The sequence below is a fragment of the Pholcus phalangioides genome, unplaced genomic scaffold (genome assembly GCF_987345545.1).
Source record: "Pholcus phalangioides strain wild (caught in Gottingen) unplaced genomic scaffold, Ppha-v1.0 ptg000007l_1, whole genome shotgun sequence".
In the NCBI taxonomy this organism is placed as follows: domain Eukaryota; kingdom Metazoa; phylum Arthropoda; class Arachnida; order Araneae; family Pholcidae; genus Pholcus; species Pholcus phalangioides.
In genome coordinates, this window is record NW_028301600.1 from 38,685,073 (window position 1) to 38,701,126 (window position 16,054).

General features: G+C 33.7%; 1 protein-coding gene across 2 annotated transcripts in view; it reads right to left on the bottom strand.

Moving 5' to 3' along the window:
- Positions 1-10,647, bottom strand: part of mon2 (Mon2 homolog, regulator of endosome-to-Golgi trafficking) — a 183,599-nt gene extending 172,952 nt beyond the window's left edge. The window contains exons 1-5 of one of the 2 annotated variants that reach the window (XM_089233152.1): positions 10,488-10,647; positions 9,733-9,849; positions 4,275-4,338; positions 1,361-1,488; positions 1,004-1,135 (exon numbers count right to left, since the gene is read on the bottom strand). In XM_089233152.1, the coding sequence (XP_089089278.1) occupies positions 1,004-1,135; positions 1,361-1,488; positions 4,275-4,338; positions 9,733-9,843 (435 nt within the window). In that variant the 5' untranslated portion in view covers positions 9,844-9,849; positions 10,488-10,647. The remainder of the gene's footprint in view (positions 1-1,003; positions 1,136-1,360; positions 1,489-4,274; positions 4,339-9,732; positions 9,850-10,487) is intronic. The other variant, XM_089233151.1, reaches the window with a different exon arrangement.
- Between the last annotated feature and the right edge of the window lie 5,407 nt (positions 10,648-16,054).

Below are 16,054 nucleotides of genomic sequence, written 5' to 3' on the forward strand. Positions count from 1 at the left end.
TGTATATATATATATTATTCATAATTGTATTTATGAATGAAGACAAAAATTGGGCGAATTCTTGAAGTTCCGTATCAGTACAAATAAAATGGCGCCAACAAGGTGGCTGAATAAAAGATAGTCATAAAAAATATGAATTTCAAATATATCTAAAATGCAGCAACTCCAAATAAGAGCAATCACCATGAAAAAACTAATAATTATAATAAAATATTATAATAATTATACACTACCTATAAAAAATTATGGTTGTCTTGTATAAGTATGGATAGCTTATCTATTCATCCAAATACAAATATTGTATTCTTTTTTTAAACGTGTCAATCGCGGTAGAATTCATGACAACTGTAGTAATATATTCCACTTATTTACAACCCCCCCCCCCATATAATATATAATGTTAGAGAAAAAAATCAATGCAACACCACAACCTGAAGTTGTCACTAGCCAATGCATACTGGTGTCCCCTTGTCAAAGCACTAGATTGAAGGCGTGTAAATAACTTGTGGTTGATCTCCTATTCAAAAATTTTGAGCATCTCAATCATAACCTCATAACACCTGTGCTCTTTGAATGATAACATATTCAAAAAATGAAATCTCACTTCATAGCTCAAGCCATTGAGCCAACAAGAGCACAGTGTCAGAGCATACAGCTTAACTTTTCTAAAATCCCTAATCTTTGCTTAGTAAAAAAGTCATAATACCTGCCCTTAGCTGTGTTTTTAATGAATTGAATGTTTCACCGATAAAGTATATCACATTTGCGAGCGGCTAAGATTTTTTCCTTTACTTTTCCCTAAATGTCAGAACCAGGTCCCACAAAGTGACATAATTAGAAAGGCAAAAAATTTTTCTTTCCTGTTTTTTTATTTAATATGTTTTATCTGCAGCTTTATGGGCCCCCCATAAAAATCCTGTCACCCCACCCCTTTTTTCAAGATTGTCACACATGGCTATCCTGATATGGCCAAGGTTGCGAATTGTTGGACAAAACAACATACTTTAGCAAGTGATTCTCCAAGAACTGTTTTATTTGTGGTTATCAGCAAAGTCACAGTTTGTAACAATTTTAGTTCTTCTGTTCCACTTTCCATCAAATTCCACAAGCAAGTAATTACATTACTTGCTGCCATCTGAAATGAAACAAAACATATGTTATATATACTTGCTCTTAATGTTTTCAAATGACTAAATTGTCAACTGACTGAAAATAAGTAAACTTATTTTTTCACTCAGAAAGAAGTTGGGAGAATAGATATTAGCAATATGATGCTATAGAGTTATTACATTGAAATTTAGAAATACTTTTTTAATCAAGAATTGAGTAAAAAAATATGAATAATAAAAACTTCACTCACTGATGATACAGCTTCTTGAGTAATTAGCCTCTGTATTGCAGTAAGACAAATTTGGACTATTTTAGATGACTTTGTATCACATCCCATAAAAAATGGTTCTAAAATTTCAGGGCTTTCGGATAATAATGCTATAAAGCAATAAATACAATGCTGAAGATTTATAAGGTGCTTATGCCCGTAAATAATGCAGTGCATCAACGTATAAAAAAATTGTAAGCAATAAACATATAGTTAGGGCTGCTATATCTGTGATTTGGGCAATGATGCAAATGTGTATAGTTCAGCACAAGTGTAAAATCTTATCAAATCTTACTTTGATAAGATTTTTTGATAAGAATCAACATCTTTCACTCAAGTGCATTCAGACACACAAGATTAATAAACAATTAATTATACAATAATAAAATTTTTGCCATCATATATAAAAATATGACAAAAATATTTTTACTTTTCCTATCCTTTATATTTATATCACAGGTACACAATTTTTTCAACTAGCAGGGCATATATTACTAAGAATTACTTTTGTGAACTGCATAAGAGCAAATTAGTTTTCTGAGGGCCAAATCTGAATGAAAAATACAGATGAAAAAATATATGAATGCATCTACAGTGCTTGTTAAAATTAGCGTAGAGACCTTTACGATTTCCCTTTGTATAGCATCTGGAAACTGTGCACAAATGCTTTGTGTGTAGCATTTGTAATTTAGGTATTTAAAAAAGTGGTTCTTTACTATCTATAGTTTTAGGTATCTAAGGAAGGGATTAGAACTAATAACCCACAGATATTGCAGACAATTCAAAAAATAATTTAGGCACCAGTCAAATTTTTTGAGAGCCAATAATATTTTTTCGAGAAAAATTGTCTACTATAATAGGTTTTTTTCCCACATATTAAGTGACCCTTTTCTGTGTTTGTAGACATGTGACATAATTTCCAAAAATTTTGTATTGTCCTCAGATTCCAAATCAGTAATCACTGAAATGAAACTTTAGGCACCAATGCCAATTTTTCAGTTAACATGTCAACCTGGAACCTGGGATTTATCAAGCCTGTTTTATTATATCGCAGAAAAAAAAAAAACACTGATCTCACAGTATCTTACAAAAAACATTGAAATTTTTAATTTTCAAAAACAACAATTGAAATGCTTGATCAAATTAATTCTGGCATGAGATTAATAAAGTATTTATGTTTACCATATTTTTGCATTAATAGAGGCTCTTGAAAGACAAAAATCAGTACCATTAATTACCAGTAATTTCGCACTGCATATTTCAGAAAGAATTTAATGGTTTTTCATTGAAATTTCAATAAACAATAAAATAAAAAATAAGAGATGAAATACAAAATCAGAATTCATCATTCTCAGATGATAAAGTTACTGTTGCAGTCCACTGCTGATAATTAAATTTATAAAAAAAATAATTAAAAAATGTTTGTCATAGACTTACAAAATAAGGGGTACCTACCAATTTGTATAATGTTAAACTTCCAAGAGAACTGATATTATACTCAAAGATACATCATGGAAACTTACTGTGTGAAACATTCTGTGTGAATTTAATTTCATTCAATGCATAGCTTGAAACTTACATTTTGATGTGGTTAACCATGCGCCATCACAGTTTTCTTACCTAGCCTACTTTTGGTAAACAGAATCATCTTACTATGAAGCAACATTCCTTTTAATTTTTTTTTCTATCTGTGTATAGAAAAATTTTTTCTATGCACTGAAAGGTAATTTGTGATATTCACTGATGTAAATTTTGCAATTTTGAGCAAGAACATGGAACCAACCATTTCCACCATACGCAGCTTAGTGGGAACACTGCTATGCAGGATATTTAAAAAATATCATTTCACATACAATTCTCAATTTACTTTTGTTTTCACAAAAACTAAATTCAAAACATTGATTTTTTTAAAGTAAAAAACTAAGCACTTATTTGAGAAAAACATTAAACAAAGGCCTATCAAGTTTAATCTCATCAAGAAATATTCATAATGAAGTCTGATTTATATCAATTGTTCTTCAATAACAATCTCAAATCTTAAAACAAAATTTTTGCACAAAGATGATTCCACATATTCATAAGAAATTGATTATAATGATATGAATATAAAATTTTCATAAAAAAAGATTTAAATTGAATTACAAATTTTGAAAAGGGCTAAAGAAAAGTCCAAAAATTAAGATTTTCCATGAAACAAAAAACAATTTCTGTAGAACCTGTTTAACTCATTTAAGCCGTTTTTTTTCTTTACAATTGCCAACCAATGTGTATGTTATGACAAAGCAAAATAGTATCCTTGAAGGAAAATTTTATTAAGAAAATGATTGTTAGTTTCCTGAAATGAATCATCAAAATTCATTTGAAGACTTGGGTGGTTTTAGTAGTACAATGTTAAAAGAGTGGCCTCTTTATGGAAAATAAATGTCAATTCTTGTGTTGGGACTGGCTGACAATGCCACAGTAGATACTTTATCATCATATTATTTTTATTTTGATCAGGGCAGCCATCACAAAAAAGTGTAACTCTATTATTACTTCAGGAATGTTAGCACAAATATAGTTATTTAAAATTTATGCCACCAGATTGAATAATATGCGATAACACTGATTTGCGACTATGCACTAAAAAATAAACCCCACTCCTGAAATTTTATGAATCTAAGGTTAGTCGAGTTATGGTGCCCAATTTCTTCAATAAATTTCAGAAAGTCACATGTTTTACACCCCTATGAACACCAGATACAAGTCTTTTTCACTCTGTCTATATGTGTACATGAAAAAAAAAGAAGAAAGTATTTTGAAAAACCACAGAGATTAGCCCTTTTCAAAATTTACAATTCAATTAATCATTGACATTATTTTTACATGTGATTTGTAGTGGGGGGGAAAAACATACCTAAGCGCAAATCATCATGCTTTGTGGAAGCATTACGCACTTTTATCATCCCTGATTCTGCAGCCTATGCGAGGGAATTAAAATATATGTTAAACTACATTTAAAATTATTGAAAAATATTTAAACTAGGCATAGTATAGGATAAGGGGTCGGCAAATTACAGCTTGCAAGACACATATGGGTACACTCTTCGGCATAGGTGTCGAAACTTAGGGGCGGAGGCCTTTTGAGCCTCCCTCCAATACATTTTGTAAGGGAGGCTGAGCCCACCAATAATTTCTGAAAAAACAATGCAAAGCACTCTCTCTGTCCTGCATACACACTTGAGTACCATATGTACGGGACGACAAGCAACTCTCTTTCAGCCCCCCCCCCCCAATATTTTCTTCATATGAGCGCCTTTCTTTTGGTACATTCAAGTGGCTCTATAAAGGGGAACTGAGATGAAAAGTATCAGTTTTATTTATATGAGTTTTAATTTTTACAAATGTTTTACTTGACAAGCAATCATGCAATCCTTAATGAATACCAGGAATAAACCAGACTAACTATCCAAAAGCTGGTTTCCTCTGATTTTTACATGCTGGGTAATAAATACAGTAGGCCTACACGTTATGTTAAATGTGATAAATCCAGTGATTATGCATAATCACAGACCATTTTGGTAAGATGATAAATTTGCAAAATTTATCACATTTATTTCTGATTATGAGCTTGTATTATTAAAATTCACTAGACATTATGCTTAAATTTCAGTCTAGGATGATCGCCCCTGTGGTGATCGAGTGGTCATAGTGACGAACGCACATCACGAGGACACAGGTTTGAACCCCAACATCGCCATAGTGGTGGTCAGCTGAAGTTGGTTTTCTTTGGTTCCCAACTTCGATGCACAAATGTGAGCCGATCTCCCCGTAAAAAAGTCTCACAGCAGAGAACAAAAGGCCTACAATGGTACATTATTCAATCATCACACTTCATGCAAAGTTAGAAAAATTGATGGCAGCACTACACATACAAACATTACACAGGAACAAACTTTACAGAAGGTTCACTTGTACAGAAGCACACACACACACATTTAACATACACCAATTCGTTACAAGTTTCGCAGAGGAATATGGACGAGGTGCATGTCTGGTTTAGTAGTAGTCTAGAATGATCAATTTAATCTGTAACGTTATGTTTCCACATGTTGATATACGTGAAGGAAGTTAGCATTACAAGACTTACAAATTTTTATGTTCTCACCTTTTTAAAACTTATTTCGATTTTCATTTTCTACAGCAGAATATGTGTACCAAATAGATTATCAAGTATAGATCATATCATAAATCACTGTTGATAACAGTTTAAGTATAAGTGTATATCAATATCTATAAATTTCAATTTCCCCTGGACGAATTGCTACAATTCCTTGGGCAATCATGTGGGTGAATAATGTATATTTGTATTTTGTGTTTGTTTGTATTGTGTTGCAGTTTGTGTAGATGTGATATAACATGCTTTTGTATATAAATGAATTTCACAATAACTGTTAAGTTTTAGTTCATACATTGATTTCTAGATGGCAGCTTGGAATAAGATATTTCAGACTACTTCTGAAGAGAATTTCAGCTAGAAATTTTCTAATGATTTGAAAACTCTGCTTCTGATCACATTTTGTCGAGACAAACATGGACATTGCTAATTGTCACTAAAATAGATGTGAACAGCAACTAAAATCGACAAAAGCTCTGATGACTGTCCAGTACCTCCTAGACACCAGGGTTGGTGAAAAAAAAAACCCCAAAAAAACTGGGTTTTCTGGTATACAATGTGTGCAGATACAAGGTGATTATAACTAAAGTTCTGATTTCAAAACACTGTAAACTAAAAAACACTGGTTAGAATGATTTGGAAATTTGTATGAATGTTCCTGAGGCAATGGAATTTTGTATGGCGAAGGGGAAAAAATACTTAAAAATGTAAAATAAATGACAAATACATGTGGTAAATTTGCGCGCAAAATGGATATGATAACCAGTCAAGGCAAAATGATAATGCAATTACTATGGCATGATTTTATAATTCATGGAAACATCACAAAAATGAAGTCATTTAAACAAAAAACTACAACTTACAAAAGAAATGTTAAATATGTTGTCCACCGTGTTCTGGCTGTGAGGTGGAAATGCAAAAATGCTCATTTAAAAACAGATCAAAGTATGTCGTAGCAATGATGTGGATGTGCTTTTAATTCACCAAAGTTTGCAATCCAACCACTGCACATAACATTTTGGGGTGTCCCCAAAGCTAAAAGTTGCAAGAGTTATAGAAACGTTCACATGCCAGGTGTACATGGCAGCCAGGTGTTGTGTCATCTTGTTATTGTCAAAATGGTTCTTCAGCATCTACTTTGCTGGTGTTGCAATGTGCATCTTGATAAAAGTTGTGTTATCCACCAGGGCTGGACAAATCGAAAAAAAATTTAGGTGCCAGCCAAATTCGTTAAGAGCAAAGCATGTTTTCGCTAAGAAAAATAGTCCAGAGTAATTTTTTTTCAACTTTTCCGGGACTTTATGACCCATTCTTATGCTGGAAGACACATTATATGAAATCAAAAAAAAAGTCTCATACTCACACTTCATTTTAGTAATGATGCATATAAAATTTTAGATGCCAAAACCGATTTTCTAGTCACCCCAGCATCTAGGATTTATCCAGCCCTGCTATTCACACACTGATGCTGTTGAAGTGCCGAAATGATATGGTTGTGCAAAATAGATTATACCACTGGCCAAGTACAGCATCATCTACTTGTGCATTTAAAGTATTTTTTTTCTTTCGCCAAAGAAAATTCTATTGCTTCATGCAATGGATCCATGCAAATTTTTGAGCCATTCTGACCAGCAGTTCTTATTCCTTTTTTGGAATCAGAACTTTAATTATAATCACCATGTATATAGCTGATTATTTTTCATAAATCACTTACTACTGTACATCCTAACCAAATGGTGACCCAGTCCATATTCCAAGGAATTTCTAACTGAAAATTACTTGGACAGGGATCACGGCAACTTCACGAACTGGCCAATTTCGGGCTTTTACTACTGCACAGTAGAATCTGGATTAACTGGGCGTAATGTTGAAAATATGTAAAAAAATAATAATTCAATATTGAATTATTTTTTTACATATTTTTATAATACTTATTAAGCCTGTTGGCGATATAAAGTATGAGATGTACCGCTTCCTATGGAAAGAAAATGAAAATGTCTGTGAGGTTATGTAACTACTAGTACACTGGTCTTCGTCCTTTCGTAGCAACTGGTGTCCTTTTGGAACCAGCTGCCCTTAGCATGACAGTGAAGTCACTACGGTTGCTGCTTCTTTGTGAAGGAAAAAACCTATTACACCACCACATATGTGTGATGCAATCCTCATTCATGAATAACATAACATCAAAATGTGGCACAAAGTTAGAAAATACAGTAAGAATGAGAAATTTTGATACTGCATATAATTTTCAGCAACTAAAATACTTAATATGAAAGAAAATTTATATTCAGGTCACTTTTATGAGATTTTCTTGAAAAAAAACCACTTATATCATCTTACACCATTTAAAGATGTACCATCAGAATGTACCCCAACAATAAAAAATGTGATAAGAATGAAACATTTTGGCTAATAATGAACCAATGTGATATTTTGGTAAAAATTATGTTTAGACCACTTTTATGTGTTTTTTTTTTTTTAACCATTTGGTTTAAACCAAAGGTTCCCAAAGTGGGCAATATTGCCCCCTGGGGGAGATGGAATAGTCCAGGGGACGGTAGAGGCTATTTGTTTAGTATAGGATCCTATGGGCTGATTTGAGTTGGGAGGCAATGGAACAACAAGTTTGGGAGCCTATGGTTAAAACCAGTGTCTTTTAAACAAAACAACAATGCTAGACACTAGTAGAATCCCTCTAGAAAGTTATATAGATATTCACAGAAATAAAATCACCTAATAGTACAAAATAAATTGCTAAACCCATTTAAAAAAAAATGTTTTGAAGCTGATAAATGGGAAAAATAATCACTGTAGAAATTTTTGTTTAATTCCTATACAATTTTATAGAAATCAAATGAAGTATTTGCACCTTTCCTTTGGTCACTGACCTCAGTACAACCTCTGAGCCCACACAAAATATCATTCTGGTTTTTCTTTATACAAGAGGTTTTACTATAGGAAAAAACAAAACTCATACATACATATATTTTTTTATTACATAGACAACAATATCACAAACTATAATGAAAAACTAGGAATAGGAATATAGCGGGGCTGTGTTTTTGATTTTATGGCTCATTTTTTCTAAACTACTGATTACCTGTGTTGAATATACTAAGCGAAATAGAGTTGTTTATTCAAAATATGTGTGATAGGGGATCAGGATAAAGTTTTGACCGCTGAAACTAACTCAGTAATAAAACAGTCAAAAACTTATTGTCAGTGTTGTCAAACAATTTTTTTTTAAACTTTATAGATATGTTAAATAGCAAAAAACTTACTTTTATGTAAATCAAAGTATTTTATATTTTGAATTATAATTATTTAATTTACTATTTTGAATTATAATTATAATTATTTTAAATTATAATTATTTTAAATTATAATTATTTTAAATTATAATTATTTTAAATTATAATTACTTTAAATTATAATTATTTTGAATTATAATTATAATATATTATTTTCATATATTAAGTTTTTTGATCTGCACAAAACTTTATTCCATATTAAAAACTCTCGCACAGCATCTGTTAACACACTAATTAAACTCACATTTATTCTTACCTAAAAATTTCTTAGCTTAGGTTGTATAAATTAAGAGTTTGAAAGAATATTTTCCAACCAAAGTAGAGCTGGCATGACTTGATATCCAAAGCATTGTTTTGAAGGTTTAGATATAGCTTCAATTGGAATACTAGCCAATTGCATTATAAATACTGGTAAATATGCCATATCATAGTCAAACTTAATTGTTCTTACTTTTGCCTTAATAATAAGTTATAGGAGTTTCTTAAGCATCATATACAATCAGCACTGCCAAATTAATGAATATTTTAATTTTAAAGGGACACATTAAAATTTGCTATGCTGTATTTTACAAGAAAAAAAAATATATATATTGTCCAAAACAATTCGTACAGTAGAAAATTATTTTGCCATCATATTAAGTATTTATTCTTTGTATAACATAAGTCATTTTAAACTTTAAATGTAATCAATATATTTTCAATGGGAATTTTCATATTGAAGAGCAATGTTTGAGGTTTTCGACAAGACAGTTTAAAACGTCAAAAACCTGCTAACCCTATAGAATATAATGATTATAATTTATCCTTATAAAATATGAATATAAGAAAAAGCTAATTGCACAATATTATTGAATATTATTTACACTATATGATATGAAATATTTCACCTCTTTCAGATGTGGATATTTTTTCTTTGCCTCATTGGAGAGCATTTTTAGATCATTTTGGAGATTTTCTAGAAGCCTTTTCTCAAGAAGTGAACGTTCTACACTAGCCATTTCTGCCTAGTAATAATTTTAAAAAAATTCCACAATTAAAATGAACACAGATAAATATAATGACAATTCGTAAAAATTTATCAGTCTCAAAATTTGAAAGAAAATTTTTAAGCATTCAAAATTTCAAAATAAATGCTTTTGTATTGTTATATTTGGAAACAGATGTTGACAGTATAAAATGAAAACCAGATTTCTTTTGACATCCAATCAATTTAGGAATTTTACAAAATTAAATGGACTATTTAGTGTTTCCATGACTACAGATATACATTAATTTTATTAATATATCAACATGAAAATGTTAAATTTGAAAACCGCTTTTGATAGTTGCTTTAAAGATGTATTTGAGCAAATTATTTTACATGGTTTGTGCTATGTTGTTCGCTAGAAATTCACTTCACGGTCTAATTTAAATTCATCTAATGAGCCTATTCGGGAATTTCAATCTATCCCAATTGGGAAAAAAAACAAATTATGAGTTATAGTCCGAGCTATGGTAATATATTCGCCCTTGTCATATTACGGAACTAGATACGAATCAGATTTCAAAAATTACTTTAATTCAAACATCTGGCTAAAAATACTCAAGTAAACCGGGAGGGAAAAAAAATAGAGTAATTAACATCCAAAAGAAAACTAATTACTTCACTCAGTGTGCACTTGACTGCGGTGGTTTTTAATTTTTTACGCTAACATTTAAAATATTATAGCAGTAGATGTGAGAAAAAATAACTTAATAAATTTTTGTTGACATGTTCATTCATGACTCCTAACAGCTAGATCAAGTAAGTGTATTGAGGAGTGCTATCAAACAAGTACATTCAAGCCAATGTGGATATTTTGCGTCTACAGAAAAAAAAATACGCAATCAGGACCGCAACCACGTAGGGCAACCACCGGGACCAGTGGGCTTTAGGTGGCCCAGTGGCAGTTAAGTAGGTCGAGGCCCGGGGCGCAAAAAATATTGGGCCCCCTTTAATTAGAAAAAGTGTGGAATTTTGGTTTTTCAGGTCCCTTTAGAAGTCGGGGCCCAGGGTGCGCCGGCCGTTAAATCCATCACTGAGGTAGCCCCCAAGATATGCGAGGAACCTAGGGATTTGGGCCCCTTGAACCAATCCTCCAATAAATTTTGACAATGGCCAAACCCTAATAATCCCTGATATAAAATCCATCGCACATCCCCCCTCATGTTATGCTTCATACGCTGTTGAATACCGTATATACGGTACTGCTGCACCCCACTCCAAAGTTTTCTTCGAATCAGAGCCTTTGTCGCCCCCCAAGTAATCTAATTAAATAAAGTAAGATTAATCTAATGATTTTAATCATGGGCGGAGATACGGGGGGCGTGGGGGGTATTGCCCCCCCCCCCAGCGTCAAAGGTGAAGTAGACTGATCTAATGTATATATGCATATATGAATTGACAACATAATCATCGTGGCCCCCCCCCCCCCCCCGACTTCCAAGTCTATCTCCGGCTATGATTTTAATTAAAATAATAATCCAACCCAGTGTTGCAGCAGCACGGCCAACATATTCGTACTTGCAACGGGACATGCAATAAGGCCACAAATCAAAAAATTTTAAAGCCCACGCTAGATGAAAAGATCCTTCATAGTCAAATAAATCTAAAAAATCTATACTTTCAACGATCAGGGTAAATTACGCGAGAACAAACCAGTAGCGCGAGAACAAAACCGAGAACAGTAAAGTGGTAGCCTAACACGAAAATGATGAACAACGAATGCGGCAACACAAAAGATTATTCCCTATTGTGGTGATAGCAGAAGTTTAGGTAATAGTCAATCAATCAATTATAGTTACTCAATATTATCAATTAGGTAAAAGTCTAATAGTCATTAAATGCAATTAATAAATAGCAAATTTTTCAATAACTTACTGTGTCTGATTCATCTTCCTGACGGGCGCAACAACGAAATAGATTGTTCCTATCCATTAGTTGTTCAAGTTCACACAGTGGACAATATGGCCTTATAGGAGTATTTTCTTCTTGGAGAACCCAATCTACACAATCTTGACCAATTGCTAACGACAAATAAGGCATAATATGACAGCATGATCAACCCGAAAAATTTTCCACGTCGATCGCAATTTTGTTGCATTCATTCTCTGAGGCTGCCATGGTTGCCATTGCAAAAAAACGAAATGATAACGGTACGTAACGGGATTCAGTAGGCTGAAGATTTGAAAAATAGATGGCAGCAGTTACTCAAATAAATTTATCATACACTATCATGTACGTGAGTCGGGACATTTTGTGTGTTCCTGCAACAGATGGAGCCACTTAAATGACTAGAGTTTTCAGGGGTTATTCTCAGTAGTGTGACCATACATCCCATATTTCTCGGGATAATTCCGGTTTTTTTATGTTTTTCTGGCTGTTCCGACTTTTCTTTTTTTAAAAATAGAGTAATTTTTTCCGTTTTTCACCGTTTTTCCCGTACCTTCAGCGAAGCCAACTTAACTTTTTTTTCTTCATTTTATTTTTAAAACCAACGATTAAAATTATCTTCCCAACTCAGAAATTACATTACGATAATCACGACTACAAATAAGAATATTCATCTCACATACTTACTCCAGTAGCGCTTCATTTCCTTCAATTGGCGACTTTTATGTGATTTTTAGCATTAATTGGCAACTTTTCGCGCTTTTGACATCATTTTGGCGATAATTGACAAGGTCCCGTATTTTCCCGTATTTCGAAGCCTAATGTCCTGTATTTTCTCGAGCGAATATGGTCAGTTTAATTATCAGGATATCAAATTAACAGACATCTTCATATTTAATAATCCAAATATGTTGTATCTTGCACCCCTGACGTTATGCAAAAAATTTGTCATTGCGTTCCAATTACGTCAAAAAAAAATTCGTCGATATTTTGTGAATATTTTTTATGTACATGTGACGATATGACCCGTGTTTCTCGAGACAATTCCGTATTTTTCCGTAATTTCGGCCATCAAGACTATTTTTATTAAAATATCCTGTTACATCGCGAATTTTCAACGAATCCAACTCGAATCTTTACAGAAATCAAGGATTAAAATTATTTTCTCAACTTTTATAAACTGCATTTCCGTAATTATAACTAAGCTGACCATATCCCTTCGATATAAATGTGGTAACATACGGGACATTGCTAATTACCGTCAAAAATGATGCCAAAGGTAAGAAAAGTTGTCATTTACTGCTAAAATCTCTGCAAATTGCCAATGGCGGTAAATGAAGCACAACTGCAAATTGCTATGTGAATTAGAAAAATCGAAAGAAATGAAACGTTTAACATGACAAATATGTGAGCACCATGGCGGAGATACGGATGTGGGTGGGAACAGTGCCATTGTCGGAGCTAACCATCGAGCTAATATTACTGGAGAGAGGAGCTAACGAGAAAGATAAAGGCCCGTTCACACGCGGTAAGTGATTAAGTTGGTAACTAAATTTTAAGTTGCCAAGTACGATACAATGTATGCAAACGATAAGGGCCGTTTACGCGGCTTTAGTTGGCAAGTGCACAAGTGATTTAGTGGTTAAGTGAAATAAAAACTGTTCTATTTTTTCCGGTTAAGTAGACCTATGCGCATGCCCCAGTGGGCGTGACCTGCCGCTCTGGAGGGATCTTTTTGCTCTCTCACGGAGGGGTTTATTTTGATCTCAAACGTGAACCTGTTTATGCTCCGTCGTCTCCTACCGTTTCGCTAGAATTCCACGGAAATACAGGATGGTGAAGTGTCCACAGGGACACAACCTTCAAGTTTATTGAAGAATATCTTCGCCATGAATATTTGTTGAACTATAGAAATGAAAATTACCTTAACAAACAAGCTAAAAATTATTCGATGTTGGAAAAAGATATGGAATATTCTGTCGACGTGATGTCAGTTGAAAAAAATTGAAGATGCAAAAATATATCCGGTGCTGGTGTGGAGGATTTATTATATATTAAAAACTGGACGGGGGGGGAAACTTACCGTAAGGGTACTCTTCTTTTGATGATGGGTATAGGCTACAGGCTGTGCTCGCGACTACAAAAAGGTTTAAGACCTCTGATCTAGAACGCAAATAAGTAATTATTTCGTTGGAATCATTCTGCTGCAACGAAATTTTTTTAACGAATGTTAAAATTCGAAAAATCGGGATTCATTTATACCGAAGTGATTTCTTCGGTCTCTTGGAGTTCGTTATTACAGGATTCGACTGTATAACGCCCATTTTCGACGGGACGATTGGGTCGTTTTAACAAGCGTCGACTGTATTTACACGAATTAAAAATCGAATAAACTGCAGTACAGTAGCCATAGTTATAACGTACATTCGGATATTTCGCACCATTTATTGTCAAAAACATTTAACTATAATTGAAAGCATATTACTTATTTTTTTTTACAGCATTAGAACCAAGCATGGGCGGAGATACGGTGGAGGGGGGGGGGTATCTCCATCCATGGCCCCCCCCCCCCCAGTGTCAGATGTGGAATCGTCTGATCTAATGTATACACATATATAGGGGCCGTTCAAGTATTACGTCATCATCGATGGGGGGCTAGGGGGGTTTTCGATTTGCTGACTTTTGATGACAAGGGGGGAGGGGGGTTTGGATAATGCTTACGTCATCAACCACCTTTTATGAAAATATGAAATATTTTTAATGGCATCTTACTCGGTGCGCCAAAAACGAGAAAAACCTTTCGATAGTTTGTGGGCAATTGAAGTAACATCCCCCTATTGATAAGTGCCCTACAGAGCCACTTTGGTGACCTCAATGTTTCGCGGATCCAAGTGATCTGGAAATGTGTCCAGGCCGCTTAAGTGCTCTGGAAATGTGTTCGGGCCGCTTAAGTGCTCTGGAACTGTGCCACGCATCACTTAAATAATCTGAGAATGTGTCGCGGGTAATTTGAGTGATGTAGAACCGCACTGGGGGCCAGTTAAGTGCTCTAAAACTACGTCACATCTCACTCAAGGGATCTCTAAATGTGTCACGGATCGCTTAAGTGTTATGGAACTGTGTCTCGGGTCATTTAAGTGATCTGAAAATATGCCACGGGTCGCTTAAATGTTCTGGAATTGTACCACGGGACACTTAAGCGATCTGTAAATGTGCCGCTTAGTTTATTTTTACAAAATTAGGTTTGAAGAGGGCAGGCCGCATCAAGTAACGCCCAGGGCCATATTTGGTCCGCGGGACAAGGAACTTTATGTGATTTATCATTATATGGCTAAGAGGGTGAGTCGCAATGAATTTATTAAAGATAAATTTTGAGTTCATAGACTTCAGATAACATTAAAATTGACAGAAATTGATTATAATAACATATAAAGGAATTTTCTTCCGAAATTTCAATTACAAAAAAAATTTTTTTTTTTCATTGAAAAATAAATTTTTGATCGTGGGAAGGAGGCACGGGAGAGCCCCCCCCTACGCCCCCCCCCCGTGTACGTCTCTGATCCCACCAATATGCGATAGGTTTCAGAGGGGCAGAGCTGATGACGAAATTTTGCTGACGGGGGGAGGGGGGTCAAAAATGGCTAAAAATTTGCTTACGTAATACTTGTACGGCCCCATATGAATTTCCATCATCTCATCATGCCCCCCACCCAGACTTTTAAGTCATCTCCGCCTATGGAACCAAGGGGGAATAGACAATGCAGAAGGTGGTGCTCCCTGGTGGAGATAATGATGGTCAGAAAATGAGAAGTTCTCAGTGTAAAAAAAAGTACAAAAGGATCGATCTGGATATATATATCCATAAAAAATAATTTTACGGAACACAGTATATTTCGGTGAAGTATTTTTCCTTCACATCTGATTGATAATAAATTTAGACTTGTCTAGAGGATGAAATTGATGTTCATCTCAAGAGAACATCATTTTTCTAAATAATTATTACTTTTCATTTAGAGACACGAATTATTTTCATTTTTTATTCCAAACCTTGGTTCAAGGAATACGCGTAGATGTCAAGGACACGTTGTTAAGTTTTAGATTGCATCATATTCGTGTGGGATGGGATTTATTTTAGTATTATTAGTGATTGCTAAATATTGGAAAACGAAACTTTATGTATTTTTTCCCTAAAAAAATGAGATGAAAAGAAAACTAGCTTCTAAAAATAAATAAATTCTTGCAAACAAGTTCCGTTTTTCATCTTTGGCAACAGTAATTGAACAGTCGGATTGAGACAC